Below are 18,582 nucleotides of genomic sequence, written 5' to 3' on the forward strand. Positions count from 1 at the left end.
AAGTTCTTCCGGTTGAGGTAAGAAGAAAAGGACAAAATGTCATCATTCCTTCAATTATAAGCATTTATATGGAGTTTACAACATTTACATGGAGGGGGGTTGATAAAACAGATCAGATGCTTGGGGCATACCCACTTTTTGCTTGGGGCAAAAAGGAACTCAAACACCTCCTAAATATGTGCATATTCAATGCGCTAATTTTGCACCAAAAATGTGGAGGATAGTACACACATCTGCAATCTAGAGAGGCTTTGGTGCAAGCAATTGTTGAAGAACATCTTGTAGCCAAACCGAAAACAGGAAGACCATCACTAGAAAAGGATCCTCTGAGGTTGAAGGAAAGGCACTTTCCAGAGTACGTACCCACAAACGGAAAGAGAGCAAATGCTTCAAGAAGATATGTAGTCTATTCACACAATAAAAAGTGTAAAGACTCAAGATACCAGTGTATGGAGTGTAATGTTGGGCTGTGTGTAGCTCCATGTTTTAAAATATTTCATACACTAAAAAACTGTTAAAAACAATCATGATAGAATAAAACTTTAATAGTAAAGACAATAATCTCAATTACAGTGTAAAATATAATTTAGTGATATTTATAGGCAATATGAAAACATTAATCATTAACATGTTCAAAGTAGGTTAGGTAATTAGGTTTTTGTAAATATAATAAAATACGTTTTGCATGAAAAATTACCATTTATTATACTAGGCCAATGGGCCTAGTATACATAGTCAAAAAAAAGTTATTAAAGTAAAAAAAAAAAAAACATCAAGATAGATAGCATTATTTTAAGTGAAAATACAAAACTGGTAAAGGGTTAACCTTAATACAAAAATTGGCCAATTATTAGGCTGAGGCAATAATTATACACAATAACCAATTACGTAGTCTGAAAATTATGTATATTACACTTGTACAGTGCTAAATTATGGGATTCTTTTGTGAAACTTATGATGGATGTAATTCCAGTGAAAAGTGTTTCCAATGAATAATTTCAATTGTAATGAATAACTTAATACTTAAATAAGGGATATTCCAAATTTCATCAAAAGCAGAGGCAGTCCCTAATTGTCTACAATTACCCTTATCTTTCTAAAACAGACACCAGCAGAACATAGGAAAAAATGTATGCTTTAGCACATTTCCATTTTAAGGTACTTTTACGTGTAGATAGGACTATGAAAAAAATGATATATTATTGTTGCTTAATCAGTACATTAATAAAAATTTCCTATTAACTTAACCCATGCATTTGGCTTTAGACAATTGACTTCAGTCAAATTAGACGATGCTCTCTCCAGCACTACATTTAACTTTAACAGCTTGACTTTTTCTCGCTTTATTACTTCATTTAAGTATTGCTTTATTTTGTTAACAAAAATAATATTATTAAGCTTCTGACATGTGCTGCCATCTTGTGATTGCTTATGAAGTATGACATTGTATGAACACTTAATCTGGATCACACTTTGCTTCTGTCTGTTTATATTATTACCATACATAAAGCAGTTTTCTTTTTTGTTTCAAATGTAAAAACTTAATTATAGTTTCAATTTGGTAAATAAATATCTAGATTGCATTAATTTAACTTCTATACACAGAAAATTGATGTAATTTTTGAATTTGTTTTTGCAAGGCTTGAGCTGAATAAATAATTCTAAAATAGGTAACCTTTTGCTTGAAACCTTACAAATCTCTCCCAAATGATATGCTTAGCTTCATTAATGAAAACATTTGTTTACTTTATACAATTTTCAATTTAATTATAGATATTGCATCTTTAGATCCTATATTTCAAATCTGTATTCTGCTACAGAGTTGCATTAAAATCTTTAAATAATGAATTTGTATTTATTGTAATCTCTACAATTCTTTTTCAGTTAAAACTGTTTTATATTCATTTCCAGGCATTTTATAAAAAGTTAAATCAAAATAATAGGTTAATAGAATTAAACTACTTATTTTTTAAACATTACTTTTGTTAAAATTTCATTAACTTATTCATTAAAAAATACATCAACTAATATGATTAGTGAGCAATAAAATATTTAAAGCAAACAAAAGTATAATACTTAATTTGTTCCAATTATACAAAGTTAACTCAAAACAGCAGAAAACAAATGAAAATATGTAGTATTAGTCGACAAGGCGAGGTGCATATTCAGAGTTTCCGAACTACTGCTGTATACAGTCACATTGCAGTGCTACTAGTACAATAATTGCGACTTGATGCCATTTTAATTTCAATGTTAAATAACAGAACATCAGTTTTTCTTTAGCTTAATACAGCTATTTTTGTATAAATAATGAATTTTATCTTTTGCCCTGTTATTTTTTAATAACAGCAACTGTTTTTTTAGTCAATGTACTTTAAAACACAAGCATGATGAAAATATATCATACTAATAAAGTATATGCAAGTAAATAAAGTATAAATTTCTTACATCAGTTGTTTTGGTTTAAGTAATGATATTATGACAAACAGAGACACACGAGTCATAGAATTATCGCTTAAAAGTTTAAAATAGGCGAATAGTTATAAGCATTATGTAATTTGTAAAACAAATATTCCCTGTTCTTTGCAATGGAAATTGCAACAGTTGTTACTTAAAAGTAGTCATGTTATAATGTCAAGTCATCGCGGAAAACCTTTCAGAATCAGGCACTTTGTCTCACGTTTAAGTTACAAAGTTCATAGACAAAAAAAAAATTAATTATTGTACCTCTTGTGAAGGCAATGGAATAAACTTGTAGAATGCTAAACTTAAGCTGATAATGGATTCTTAATGGAAAACAGTAGCGTTAATGGAAGGTACCACAGAGAACATAATTATAAATATACGGATAGACAATGATGAGACATCAGGTAGTGAAGACAAATTGAAAATTAATTCCGGTGGAAGTGAAACTGAGTCAAGCTCAGAAATCAAGGGTTGTTGGCTTATCACAGAAGATAGTTCTACAGAAACTACAAACAAAATTGGTTAAGGACTGTATTAAGGTAGTATTGATCGTCTAAGTATTTATTAGTAAATTAATACAAAAATATTATTTAATTTTTTCTCCTGCAGCTATATTCAACTAGTTGTGATTCTGTAGGCCTATATGTCCAAATTATTACTATCAACTTTGAATGTAATTCTGTGAACTATGACACCATTTTACTGAAAAGTTTACTAATTAAATTATTGTAATTAATTGCAGGTTAAATTTATTTGATTTATGAATATAGTAATGTAAAATAATATTTTTAATTGTGTTATTACCATAATCAGAAAAAAATTACTGGTTTCAAAAAATACAGTACCTATTTTAAATGAACAACATTTCTTGTTTAAAATGAATTGACAAGCATATCACTTTGTTCAGAAGGACTACACCCAGACTGTACTGTTGTATTATATCTCAGTCTCTGGCAATAGCCAAACAAAACAGTGCTGTGGTCCTCCACAAATATGAACTTCGCCTTGTCAACTTGTAACACTAACAGAACACAAAACCAACATTATTTAACTACCAGGTGGAATATAATTTATGATGGTTTTTATTAATTTCCAAAGTATTTCACCAAAATATTTTCTTTGAAGAAAACATTACCTATCAGCTTAAAGACCAAATATACTTTATTCTGTAATGAGTCATGATAAATTTTAGAACTCTAAATAATTAGAAAAAAACAAATGCAATGATATTAAATTGCATCCAGCAAAACTGGAAAACATTATCCCTGCCAATAGAACAATCACTTTCAACATTTAAATGAAGAAAATGCATTTCTAATGATTGGAAATCTAATCCTATTACAAAAGTTTTTCTTTTCTACTTTATAGATAAAAATTCTCAGAAAAAAAATTAAAAATGCTTAATGCTTATGCAAGTAATGAATGATGTTCACTACATAGCTTCTCTGGTAAACAGCATGGTATCACAATGCATTTTGGTGAGTTTTGCATTCCATGTGAAACAGTAAGTTTGGCTCAGTGAAGAAGGTAACAGAAACAACTTCATACCTCACTTTCTTTAGTTAAGTATGGCATGGGTCACTGAACAACCTTGAGAATGAATTTGCCAATTTTAGGAGTAAATTTTACCCAGTGAAAGGATATTGTATTTTTTTATCTTACCAGGTTTTTTTTTATTCAACTATTTCAGATTTTCTTTATACAACTGTAGTAATGCTATGTATATGTTTCATAATACTTCAATATAGTGTATATTCCACCTCTTGCACATACACGCTTGCTCACTCATTCACTTACACAAATGCCTGTCCTTCAGAACACTTGTATTCATACAATTTAATCATAGATTGCAAATGAAAAACTATACTGCATTTACATACATCATCTTCAGAATTTTTATCAGATTCTTCTTCATCCTCGTCCATTGTTGCTTCTTCAACACTACCTCTATCAATACTCTTTCTTCTTCTTTTTGATTCTTTCTGTTCAACATTTCTGATTTTTACGGATAACCCTAATAATGCTCTAGCTGCAGATGTATCATCTAGCCACATTACATTACCTGAAAAAAAGAAGAAATTTAACCTCTAGCTCTAAAATACAGTTAGTTTAAATATACTGTACCACTTACATACTGCACTTACTAACTAGTTGCATTTGATTTGGTGCACAATTCCTGATCTACCAAAAAGCCAACTGGTCAAGTGTAGCAATTTATATTTTTATAAGATAAAAATAGAAAAAACATATCAAAGCAATTTTGGTAAGAATACATAAACTGCTATGTTGTTCAACCTGAACAAAAACTTCAAATTAGACTATAAACAGAATTAAACATAAATAAGTTTTTTATGAAAATAATAAATAAAAATAAATGGCAAAACATAAGATAGATACTTAAGAATACTTTTAATTTAATAAACTTAATAAAAAGTCGCTATAAATTATGTTATGAAGTATGAGTACATGCGTGCGTGCACATATGTCTGACTATCTGTGTCTATGTTACTTGAGTATTGCCTTTAATACTGCAACTGTCACTGCTAGTAGTATTGCCACTACTGATTACGTATATTACTCATCTTCTTATATCATTGTCAGTTGTAAATCGTTCATGCTTAAAAATGCAGCAGAGGGTAGCATACACAATTTAGTTAAAAAATGGCAAATAATGGGGTCAATTTAAATTGCAAAACAAATTAGGCGATCTTCCATTATGACTCCAGAGCCATAGCCAATATTCAAAGAGGTTTTTGTTGCTCCAAAAAAATCTATAAGTAGATTATCACAACAAAGCATTGTAATATACACATCTTGCCATTAGGATTCCTTATTTTAATTTGATACCGAATTAGTGCAGAGTGTTTTAAATAAATACACAATTGACAATCCACAGTTTACTTTAAATATAATTTAATAAATCATATAAGAACTCTCATATAGAGCAGGTACTCTCTTTCTTCGCTTTTCTATGCTACGCTTCCTATCGACGCTCACTCGCTATCTATACTTATACTATCGATCGATATAAAACAAAACCATATAAGTTTAGTAACCAACATTTCAATTATATCACAACAATCTCCCTCAGTTGAAATGTTTGCAATAAAAATGTATGTACAACACAGGTACTTACTACAGTACTGACAACCTTACAAATATAACAATATTACATTAGATATGTATCACAAATAACACATCAAAAATTTACTAATGCCAAGAACAAAGCACAATGAACTTTAAAAATATCAACAAAAATAAAAAGAAACATCATTTCTTACTTTTCATTTAACATTAACTTGCTTAATATTTCAAATGACACTTTATCGATAGGCTTGGTGGTGCAGAGGCTTTGGTTTATGACAACAACCAATGGTACATAACATACTTTTATTATACCTTGCTTAATTTTCTCTTGAATAAAGTGGTACTTAATGTCAACATGCTTTTACACAGGCTTAATTGTGAGTTCAGGCTACTCGCAAGAATTACTAATTTGTATAGCTAACAAATTGCCCTCAAATAAAAAAGTACATCTAAATCATTTGGATTTTCTATCACATCTAATTCAATCAAAATATTTTGAAACCAAAAGCCTCACTGACACATTGACTGAGGGCTACATATTCTGCATCAAAAAGACAGAGCAACAAAAGACACAGTACAATTAAAATTTGTAAAACAATGTCCACTGGTGGACTTTCTGTCAGTGGTGTCATCACCCTAGTCAGCACCTCCAAAACCTTTGATAATATCAGTAGAAGGATTTTTACTAAAAACTAATTTCAAATCAAGAGTTCCGTTCCTCTAACATAATGTAACACTTTTTTTAGAAATATTAACCCTTGAGGCAGGGAGCACGTGAATGTCACACATATGTTAAGTTATATGTATCGGCGGGTGGACATGACAGTCTCGCAGCGCGCAGTGTTTGATTCAAAAATTCATAATATTGCCTCTCATAATGGTTATTTAAAAAACTGGCTCTGTGTTATCACGAGGCTTCGTTCTTCCCCACCATGTTTTTATAACTGCGTAAGATTGCATATCGGTAATGAAATACGATTTTGTTCTACGAAGTTGAATGCTCTTCTTTCAGTCAGTTGCGCCAGCTGTGAGTAAATGAAAATGGCCGTGTCAAGCACGTCGCGTAATCTTACATCGGAACAAATTATTGAATGTTTAGATGAGACGTGTGACAATAACATAAGAATATTTGATAGTGGTAGTGAATTTGATAGTGACGAAAGTGATGAAGATTTTGTGCCAGAAAATCATAATGAAAATAAAGAAGATTCTGAACAGAGTAGTGACGATATTGATATACAAGTGAAGCATACAAGAAAAGACATAGATTGGAGATGAGAAAAGGTGGATGAATCTTCTGCTGAAAATTTGGTTTAAATTGGTGTAATAGTTTTGAAGCTATAATTTTTTACTTTTAGTACTGTAATACAGCTGCTGGTTGGGCATTTAAATTACCGGCAGTAGGATAGGACTTTAAAAATGTAAAATCATGAATTCATGAAATTTATCATACCAGGACTTAAAGAGTCTTTTAGACTAAAAATTGCGTTTAAGTTTGGTAAATTGCAATTCTCAGGTAAACACATAAATACAGTTTCTTTCAGTTCACTATGCAAAAAGGCACTACAGACATCCATTTGCATAACAGGTCATTCAAAACTTACACAACAGCTAACATTAATCTTAATATATTTAATTTGGCAATAGGAGAATAAACATCATATATTGACCCTTTCAGCATGAAACTAGTGCACCTAGTGTGAACCTTTCTGGCAACTAACCTAGATTTGAATTTCTTGCCTTGATTAGTTCATTTAATTCTATAAACCTATTTGCTGTCAATAACATCACATATTTCTGGCATATCAATAACATCTCACATATCAATTTCAGCTAATGACTTCAACTCAAACCTCCATAGTGTCCTACCACTGCTTACCAAAAACTGACTTTTTAGCTTATACATATGATGGTTTTTCAAAGTCGGCACACTAATAAAGATAATATCATTATCATTATATTTAATTAGAGGCTGCAGCTGAACCCTAGGATGAAGTTTTCTTCAATCAGCAGGACTATGTATCTTAATGCTTAGGGAACTTTTTTCTAAACTTTCACTTGCAGTCACATCCTTAATTAGGTATTTAACAGTTTAAATTTAAATGTAGATTCTTCTTTCTTTATGTTGGCATTACAATTAAAAAACAAGAAATTATTTGGTTTAGATGGTATAAAAACAAGATCTCTTTCTAACATTACTGCATTCATATCTGAAAAATAATCTCTCAGTCCTTTTGTACTTTTACCATAACCTACAAAAATTCCCTTTCTATGTTTAAGATCAAGCTTCTTTCTCTTCTCTTTTGATATATACACCCACACTTCGACATATCAAACAGTGGATTATTTTTTTCTAAATCAAAACTTTGTTTATTATACCATAATTAATAAGGTGTTTTTCCTTTCACTGTACTTGTTCCAGTTCTATTAATCAAAAACACAGCTACATTTGCAGTATCAGCCCAAAACTACTTACTTAGATCTTTTGCTGCCATGATTGCTCTAGCCGCCTCAATGATCATATGCATTTCTCAATCAATATGACTGTTCTGTTTAGGATTATAAAAACAGTAGTTTGATGTTCTCTTCCTTTCCGAGTCAAAAGTTTTCTCACATTTTAATTAACAAACTCCTTTCCGTTATCTATTGTTACAATTTTAGTTTTCTGATCCATGTGATTTTTACACAATTTCACAAAAAGGTCAAGCTTACCATAAACTTCATGCTTATGTTTTAAAAAAATATACCCTTCTATAATATACGAATATTATCTTTCAATAAAAACATACAAGAGCCACCTGCTGAGTCAATTTCCATAGAACCATAGGCATCAGCGTGGATTATGTTTCCAACTTCAGTTGATTATGAATTGCTTCCTTTGAATGAGTCATGATGCTGTTTTCCCTGCACACAGGTTTCACAGAACAAGGTTTCATTTTTATATTCACATAATACCATTTTAATTAAAAAAAACTCTTCACATGATTAGAATTTTGACGTGCCAAACTTTCATGCCACCAGATTAAAGATTTTTTATTTGAGTTTACTATGGAATCATTAGCCTTACAACAATCATCTTGGTCTAGAAAATTCTGTTCAACCAAATAAAACATCACACGAAAAGGTTTATTTGACAGTTTAGCCAATGCAAAAACTTGATTTATTTCCTTGTTAATTAATTGTAATTCATAAGCTTCTGACTTCAAATAAAAACCATTACCCAGAGCCTTGCCCTGTGAGAAAAGATTCATCCTTAAATCAGGTGCACATAGCACATTTTTCATCATATTAATTCACGTTTGTCTACTGTACGATTTAATAAAAACAGTATTAATACAATTGCAGTGATTACTGAACCAACACCTATTCTCACTTGTTTTGTATCAAGCTGTACATTCTTTCCAAACATCTTTAGATCACGGCACATATGCTCAAAAGCTCCAATAACAAGATAACATGCTGTATCCAAATTTACCTCAGAAACTCCAATTAAGGCCAATCTTTCATGTAAATCATTTACATTGTGTTTACTTGCATCTTACAATTTTTTTTGGACAAAACCAATGGTGTTTTAATAAGTGGCCCTTCTTATGACAAAAATAACACACAATATCTCTATTTTTTCACATGAATAATTCTTACACTGGTTCTTTTTATGTCTAACCTTTCCACAAGAAAAACATTTGAGACTAAACTTATTTCATCTTTAGCAGTTAACATCACAGTATTTTCACCACACTTAAAAAGCTCTTCGATCAACAATCTAGCTGTAAAATTGCTTAAAGTTTGTTGATTTTCACCCACCGATTCACAAGCAGCCACAAAATGTTATTTTTGTAATAACCATTTTCAGGTATTTCTTCCTTTTGCTGCTTAATAGTAGCAGTTACATTTTGAATTTTTGATAGTCTATAACAGTTCAAACTTCAAACTAAAAAGCTGCTGCTGTAATAGATATATATAATTTTGACTGATGCTCACACTTGACTGATGCTCATGTATTGTCTTCAGTTTAGTACGCATTTCATTTGCAGTCTTAAACATTAAAACGTGCAACAAAGGTCTGGATTTTGTGTACATTACTAACATTTCAGGTGTATCATAGATTTCATATTTTTTTCAAATTCACCAACTTTCAAAGCATATCTCCACCAAGGTTTCTGCATATCTCCATTGGTAATGTCAAAGAGATCTTTAGCTACCAATACTACTCTTACCTAGAATTTCCAAACATTCCAGTTATTTTCATTTAACTTTATAAACTGCTGTGATTCCATATTGAAGTTATCCATGTGTTCACAACTCAGACAACAATCCAACAAAATTTTCACGACCTCCATTCATAGTTATATGCCTGGGCCCACAACCTGTTGTAGAGTGCTTTAAATAAATACACAATTAACAATCAGCAACTTACTTTAAATATAATGTAATAAATCAAATAACAACTCTCTTTCATTATCTTTTCTACACTACACTTCCTACTGACGCTCACTATTGATATTTATACTAACAATCGATATAAACCAAAAAGATATAAGTGTAGCACCAAAATTTTGATTTTATCACAACACGTATCATGTAGTAACTCTGCAACAACTTAAGAGAACAGATACAATGAAACATCTTAATTACTGCAATTAACTTCTCAAAAACATTGTCCATAGATCCAACGCTAAAGTCATGTCAGATATGGCATGGTTTAATTAAATTGAGCATGTTAATTTACACAACACTAGGCATCAGATGATTTAAAATCCTCACCAGATGTTTGAGCATCCACTTCATATGAGAAAATTGGTCTATGATGTGTTGTTTCTAGTAATTATATAGTGGGACTAATATTTTTTGATCAACTGTCATTACTGTACAATTTTAGAAGTGTACCATACAATTTTCAAATAATTCTGCGATCATTTAAAAGATTTTGAAAAAGAGTACACATTCCAACAAGAAAAAGCAACATTTCACATAAGAATCTATTCACTAGCAAGCATTCATGTGGCTTTTACAACAGAATGAACTCTAAGCAAAGGGCTTGTCTAGTTGTGATTTTTTCCTTTGGGGTTGTTTGAAGGATAAGAGTTTATGAATCAAATCACCACACTTATCGATGAACTGAAGGTGAACATTCAACAAGAAATTGACGGCAGTGATAACATTTTGTGACAGGTGACTCAATATAATCACTCAAACACAGAAGTGCATTGCAGCGCAGGGCAATCACTTCAAACATCTTTTGTAAAAATATGGTAAATATGTCAATATAAGTTTGCTAATGTAAATACAGAATTTAATTTAATTTTTCATTTCAAACATAAAATGTTACACGCTGGTACTTTGTTTAGTCTGTAGTGTCAGTTTTAAGTTGCTGACCCTGAATATATCAACTAAGTAATGCCAATGTGAAACAAAACTACTTTGTTTTCTTTAAAAAATTGAACTTCTATTTTATTAGTAATCAAAACAACCAATTTAAAATAGTAGACACAACTAAAAATATACTATACCTACTAGTAATAAATTCAATAATTGATTTTTTTCAAATTATCACATCTTTACTTGTATATAAGTATACCAACAATATGAATTTGAACATTTTTTAATTTGCTATAGACACAAATTATAATTAGAAAAAACTAACTTAAATTATAATTTCAGAACCAATTGCATTACATTTCTAAATATATTTTTGTAAACAAATTTTCTTAGTATAAAATACTTTGAAAATTATTAATACATCTGACATGTTATAAAGATAAATTATGAGTTAAAATCAATTAATTTGCTAATTAAGATATTTAAACAATATTAAAATCAAAGAAAAAAATTAAAATATAGTTTTGAAATTGCTCTGACACTGTTCAAAAAGGTTTATTTATTTAAAAAGTTTTTTTTAAAATACTTTTTGGTTATATGACTGCCAAATAAGGATTGTAGAAAAGTAATGTTGAAACAGTGAACGAGGCTACAGATGGTGTGGCACTATCTAGACATAGTTTAGCAAAATTATTGAATATTTTTTTGAACCAAGAGATCACACAGCACATTTTACTTTTAAATTACATGCTACAAAAATTTTCAATCTGATTAATTCTGATAAGGCACAGAAACACAAAAGCTTTTACGGTAAAGAAACTCACACAAAATATGACAAAAGTCATCAAGACCAATGACTGACCAATTCAAAGTCAACCAGCATTAACTCTGAAGTGTCCAAGACCACTGGCCTGTATAGTAACAATAAATCAACAGACATTACTTTCAGCACAAACTCATTATAACAAGTATTTCATGAATACAAAGAAAGTGTTTCCTGGCAGTGGAAGTTTAATTTGGGACTGAATAAATCTATTTTTAAAAAACAATGAACCCGGAATGATGATCTTAGTATCTGCTTTACAGGAGGAAACAGTTAGAAATAATCAGTAATATTCTATACATAAAAAATATATTAAAACAAAAAATTACTTACAAGATGAGTTAGTTAACCATTCTATTGATGCTGGTGCATAATCTTTGAAGTAGCTAAATACATCTTGTGTATTCATTTCTTCAGTACCTCTCATATGTAAAGCATCCAAACGTATGTTGGGGTCGGAAGGAGTTACACCCATACTATAAAAATCATAAAATATTTTGCAATCATAAAAAAAAACCAAAATATTAATTTTAATATGAATATAAGTACTGTTTCAGTATAGCAGTTTAAAAAAAGAGGCACCCAGCCATAAAGTAACCTAACGTATTATAATTTATAAATAATCAGCTTAAATATCTAATAAGAAGCAATAAATAAGAAATTATAAAAGTAATTTAAGAAATTATATTATACAGCACACACATACTATCGGTAAACAAAATCTTTTTTTAAATTAACATTTAATTAACCTTCTTTAAATTTACCTTTTATAGAGACTTTTCAGTAATTTTTGTGTCAATGCTCTTCCCTCAGATTGCTCAATACCAAATCTCTGAGCTCTTTTAGATAATTTCTCTTGCTCTTCTGCACTAAATATATCAACACCAGTTATGAATCCTCCAGATTTATTTTCAAATCTTTTTTCAATTGTGTTAAATGCATTCTGTAAAAAAAAAAAATGTTAATAAAAATTAAGTAAATTCTTAAGAACTCAAAAACAACATAAAAATATTCAAAAGAAAATGTATTCGGGAGTATCACAAACACTACAAGAAAGAACATGAGACTTCCAACATAACAAGATAGGACAATATTACAAAGTATGTCAGTATTTTATGAATTTTGTACGTCACAAAATATATTTTACAAGATTTAATATATTTGTACACCAATATATAATACGAAAGGTAAAGTCGATAGATGGGTGGAATATATTGAAGAGTTATACGGAGGAAATGAATTAGAAAATGGTTTTATAGAGGAAGAAGAGGAGGTTGAGGAGGATGAAATGGGAGAAACAATACTGAGATCTGAATTTAAGAGAGCATTAAAAGATTTAAATGGCAGAAAGGCTCCTGGAATAGACGGAATACCTGTAGAATTACTGCGCAGTGCAGGTGAGGAAGCGATTGATAGATTATACAAACTGGTGTGTAATATTTATGAAAAAGGGGAATTTCCGTCAGACTTCAAAAAAAGTGCTATAGTTATGATACCAAAGAAAGCAGGGGCAGATAAATGTGAAGAATATAGAACAATTAGTTTAACTAGTCATGCATCAAAAATCTTAACTAGAATTTTATACAGAAGAATTGAGAGGAGAGTGGAAGAAGTGTTAGGAGAAGACCAATTTGGTTTCAGGAAAAGTATAGGGACAAAGGAAGCAATTTTAGGCCTTAGATTAATAGTAGAAGGAAGATTAAAGAAAAACAAACCAACATACTTGGCGTTTATAGACCTAGAAAAGGCTTTCGATAACGTAGATTGGAATAAAATGTTCAGCATTTTAAAAAAGATAGGGTTCAAATACAGAGATAGAAGAACAATTGCTAACATGTACAGGAACCAAACAGCAACAATAACAATTGAAGAACATAAGAAAGAAGCCCTAATAAGAAAGGGAGTCCGACAAGGATGTTCCCTATCTCCGTTACTTTTTAATCTTTACATGGAACTAGCAGTTAATGATGTTAAAGAACAATTTAGATTCGGAGTAACAGTACAAGGTGAAAAAATAAAGATGCTACGATTTGCTGATGATATAGTAATTCTAGCCGAGAGTAAAAAGGATTTAGAAGAAACAATGAACGGCATAGATGAAGTCCTACGCAAGAACTATCGCATGAAAATAAACAAGAACAAAACAAAAGTAATGAAATGTAGTAGAAATAACAAAGATGGACCACTGAATGTGAAAATAGGAGGAGAAAAGATTATGGAGGTAGAAGAATTTTGTTATTTGGGAAGTAAAATTACTAAAGATGGACGAAGCAGGAGCGATATAAAATGCCGAATAGCACAAGCTAAACGAGCCTTCAGTAAGAAATATAATTTGTTTACATCAAAAATGAATTTAAATGTCAGGAAAAGATTTTTGAAAGTGTATGTTTGGAGTGTCGCTTTATATGGAAGTGAAACTTGGACAATCGGAATCGGAGTATCTGAGAAGAAAAGATTAGAAGCTTTTGAAATGTGGTGCTATAGGAGAATGTTAAAAATCAGATGGGTGGATAAAGTGACAAATGAAGAGGTATTGCGGCAAATAGATGAAGAAAGAAGCATTTGGAAAAATATAGTTAAAAGAAGAGACAGACTTATAGGCCACATACTAAGGCATCCTGGAATAGTCGCTTTAATATTGGAAGGACAGGTAGAAGGGAAAAATTGTGTAGGCAGGCCACGTTTGGAGTATGTAAAACAAATTGTTGGGGATGTAGGATGTAGAGGGTATACTGAAATGAAACGACTAGCACTAGATAGGGAATCTTGGAGAGCTGCATCAAACCAGTCAAATGACTGAAGACAAAAAAAAAAAATATATATTTGTTTTAAAAGATTAATATAAATTTATTAAAAAGGTGCAACTATTATTTTCTATAATAACTGTTCACAGTACATAAAAGAAAATTATACTTTTAATATCATTTCTTTTAGTATCACAACTTAATTATATTCACTTTACTTTTGCTGTGGATTTTTGAGATGGATGAAATGATTGGAAAAAACACACTACTAGAGAAATTCTACATCTTGAATACAATAAATTTTAGAGTGGAATATAATAAATTAGGCAATCATGTAAAATGGGTAGGTATCCTACACCAAAAATGTAAAAGGAAATGTCCAGCAGTATTTGCAAAAACATATCAAGGGAATCTGAGGTAAAATCACAGCAATGTCACAAAACACATAAATTAAAAAAATAATTAAAAGTGGCTAAGTCCATATTATATAAAAAAATAACAAATTTATGAAATAACATTGCAAATTGTGGTATTATATATTAGGGAAGAGGTGCAAATGCAATTGGGGTGATTTGCATTACGCTGCAAATCAAGAGATAAAAAAATTGAATTTTAAAGATTATTGGAAATGACAACTGTAATATAATCATGTATTTAGAAGCAGCAACAACCCTTTTGAGTTGAAAGGTAATATGAGAATAGCAAACTCAACACTGAAATTAAAGGAACAAGAAATGTTTAAACTTAAACATTTTAATCATGGCTTAAAAGAATGGAAGAAGGTTTATAAGTACAATAGAAAGAAAGCAACCAATAAACTACTCCTCAACTTAACTTAAACATTTAAAATTATTAAAAAAAAAAAAAACACCAGATTAAGGAATGAATTAGAAAAAAACCATAATTATTTACATGTATACATTTACAAACGTTACAAATGAATAAATAATAATAATAAAAAATAAAATTTGAAAAGATAATAAAGAAATAAACAGAATCAGTATAAAATAAAATTACGAATTAGAAGGCATTAATGAAAATTATTAAGTTTAACATATACATTCATATACATTAAACAGAAATGGAGAAAACCCATGTTGTTTTTTTAAAATTAGTAATGTATAAATTTAATATATAAATACTAACTGACAGGTTCTATAAAAAAAAAAATTGTTTAATCTTATTTTAAATAAACTGGTAGGTATATTTTTATAATAAAAGTGAAGGCATAATAAAATTTTTAATACATTTCTTTACATTGAAAAATACTGTGATAAATGTACACAAAAATATTTGTTTTCTGTTCAGAAGAGGTGAATATTTTTTACTCTTTTTTTTTTTTAGCAAAGCTAGGATATTCTTAAATATAAAAGCAAGAAAATAAATTTTAGTGTACTGAACATCAGTAAACACGAATTATATTTAAGGACAGTAAAAATGACATTACAGCCCATATTTTTATCGAGAAAACATACAGACTTGGAAGAATCACTAAATAGATACAATGACATCTGAAGCTCATTCTACGTACAGGGCAATGTGAATAAAATAATTTATAAGTACAATAGATACTTAGTAAAAAGGAAATAGTCAATATTTAATTACGCATTCTTCAAGTTCTTGAAAAATAATACTGTGAAGAAATTTTTTAAGCTCTCAACCAGCAAAATATTAACTGAAGTGTCTGTTAAGTACCAAGAACATCAGATACCAGACCAACTAAGGAAAGTAGTTTCTTGTTGCCTATACCATGCCAAATATATTATTACACATCAACATGGCAAACTCCACAGATCAGGTGATATTCAGCACTGCAAGGTCACATTAAAGGAGAATGTTTTTGATGTTAAACTTACTACATTCACTAAAAGGACTGGGTGTGTAATGAAATCATTGCTCTGGGACAAGCATCTCTGATTAGTACTTCATACTTTGGAGACTTTTATGTAAGTCACACTACATACTTGAGACAGGGATGGATATGTAATGCAATAAATAAAATATATCTTTCCATAAAAATCAACCAATGCAAAGGGTATTTAAACAAAATAAAAGTTAACATATTTTTTGTTATCAGCCAGTAGACTGGTTTCATGCACTTTTCTACAACTTTCTATTTTCCTCCAAACTCTTCCCATCAAAGGAGTTGCTTACAATTTTTTGTTTCATACATTCTTAATATATAATTACATATATTTTTTTTTTTCATGATTTTTGTCTTCTAAAGGATTTTACCCTCCACATTTCCTTCTACCAAATTAGTTTGCCGTGGATGCCTGAATATTTAGCCTACCATTCTTTTCCTTCTTTTTAGAATCTATAACAATCTCTTTTACCCTACTTGTCTTAAAAGTTCTTCATTTTTAACTACATCAACTGAAATAATTTTCAACATTCTTCTGTAATGCCATACCTCAAAATTCCTATTCTTGTTTTTTTGTCCATCTTATTGGCTTCACAGCAACATACTCCACACAAATAATTTTAGTAATTTTTGTTTATAATTTTTTTGGAATTAATTATTATAATAATTCCTGAATCTATTTTTACATACACACATATTTTCAAATCTACTATATTAAGTTCTGGTAATTTAATATTTCTTTCCAGTAGTTCCCAAACTTTTCCGAATCACAGCGCCCTCTTTGAATCGTGGCGCCCTTTATCAATGAAAATTTTTCCATGGCACCCTACCCTAAGTAAAAGTATGACTACTTGTAAGTAAGAGATAAAAATAAATAAAACTCATGTATCTTCATTACTTAACTTTTTTTTTATTTTTTATCATATTATCTTTGTCTATTTATTGTCTTTGTTCAATTAATTACAATGCGTTTACAATACTTTGCAGTACTGCTGTGAAGAGACCGTGGCTCCCCGGGGCACTGCAGCAGACAGTTTGGGAGTCACTGTTTCTTTCCATCATATTTCATCATGCTTATTTTATTCCCATCTACCAACAAGCTGAATTTTTCCCAAAGAATAATTTTACACTGTTCATTAATTCTGACCACAGTACATTTTTCCAATTCTTAATCATAAGTATTTTCAAAAATTTTAAACAAAAACTTTATGAACCACAAAATAAGGCCATTATATTAAAGGGAAAAAGGGACAACTGTATGATAATAATTAGGAAATTATTACAAATAGATTATCTTCATAATAAAAATTCTGTAGTACTAAAGATTACAAGTAAAAATTATTAATATTAAACATAATAAAACTAAGCAATACAGTACACTACAAAGAAATAAAGAAAATAAAAACAGATACTTAAAAAGCAGATGATTTCCTGACTGATTATTCATCTGACAAAACAGAAAATTCAACTGCCTAATGTGTCATAACTTATAACAGTTATATCACAGAGAGAATTCTTGAGTATTACAATGATACATACATGTCACTATCTTCAATGTGCTAAATTTAAACAGTTGAAAAGAGACTGCTCATAAAAAACTATGAAAAAGCAACTGTTTTTACAAAAAAAAAAAACTTTGAGTCCATGATAATCACAATGAAAAATAAATGGATTTATTTGAATCACAAAAGCAGGGTGGATGGTATATGGCTCCTGGCCAACTTTACAGCACAAGGTGATAAAAGAACATATCGGAATTAACAAAAATTTACATAGAGCAGTAGTTTTGAAACTTTCCCGAGTCATGGAGCCTTTTTCAATTAAAATTTTTCCATGACGCCCTACCCTAAGTAAAAGTATGACTACTCGTAACAGATAAAAATAAATAAAACTCGTGTATCTTCATACTGTTTTATTTCATTAACATTAAATTGATAATTATAAATGTCTTGGTTCGATTAATTAAGAAGCTTTTACAATATTTCATGGCACCCCTGTAAAGAGGCCGCGGCCTCCACTGGAGTATGATTAGAACATAATTCTAATAACTAGAAAATAATAATAAAAGAATAATGAAACCTACAAATAATCAATAAACTTACAATGCCAAACAAGAGTAAATTGCAGCTACTGTTCATGGAAAGACAATAACTACAGCAATGAGACTATAACCAGAAGATTATTTAAATTCAAAATATCAAAACACCTTTAAGAACTAGAATACTTTACGACTTGTTTCTTCATTGACATGTAATGTCTTACAAGACTACACAGCTTTA

At 29.9% G+C, this 18,582-nt stretch overlaps 1 protein-coding gene across 2 annotated transcripts in view; it reads right to left on the minus strand.

Annotated features, from left to right (window-relative positions):
• The window catches only part of LOC142324093 (uncharacterized), a 61,134-nt gene that overhangs the window by 34,240 nt on the left and 8,312 nt on the right, over positions 1-18,582 (minus strand). Inside the window, exons 1-4 of one of the 2 annotated variants that reach the window (XM_075364730.1) lie at positions 18,406-18,456; positions 12,460-12,638; positions 12,029-12,171; positions 4,347-4,528 (exon numbers count right to left, since the gene is read on the minus strand). In XM_075364730.1, the coding sequence (XP_075220845.1) occupies positions 4,347-4,528; positions 12,029-12,171; positions 12,460-12,638; positions 18,406-18,441 (540 nt within the window). In that variant the 5' untranslated portion in view covers positions 18,442-18,456. Of the gene's footprint in view, positions 1-4,346; positions 4,529-12,028; positions 12,172-12,459; positions 12,639-18,405; positions 18,457-18,582 lie in introns of those variants that run through there. The other variant, XM_075364728.1, reaches the window with a different exon arrangement.

This window comes from Lycorma delicatula, chromosome 4 (assembly GCF_047948215.1).
Source record: "Lycorma delicatula isolate Av1 chromosome 4, ASM4794821v1, whole genome shotgun sequence".
Classification (NCBI taxonomy): Eukaryota; Metazoa; Arthropoda; class Insecta; order Hemiptera; family Fulgoridae; genus Lycorma; species Lycorma delicatula.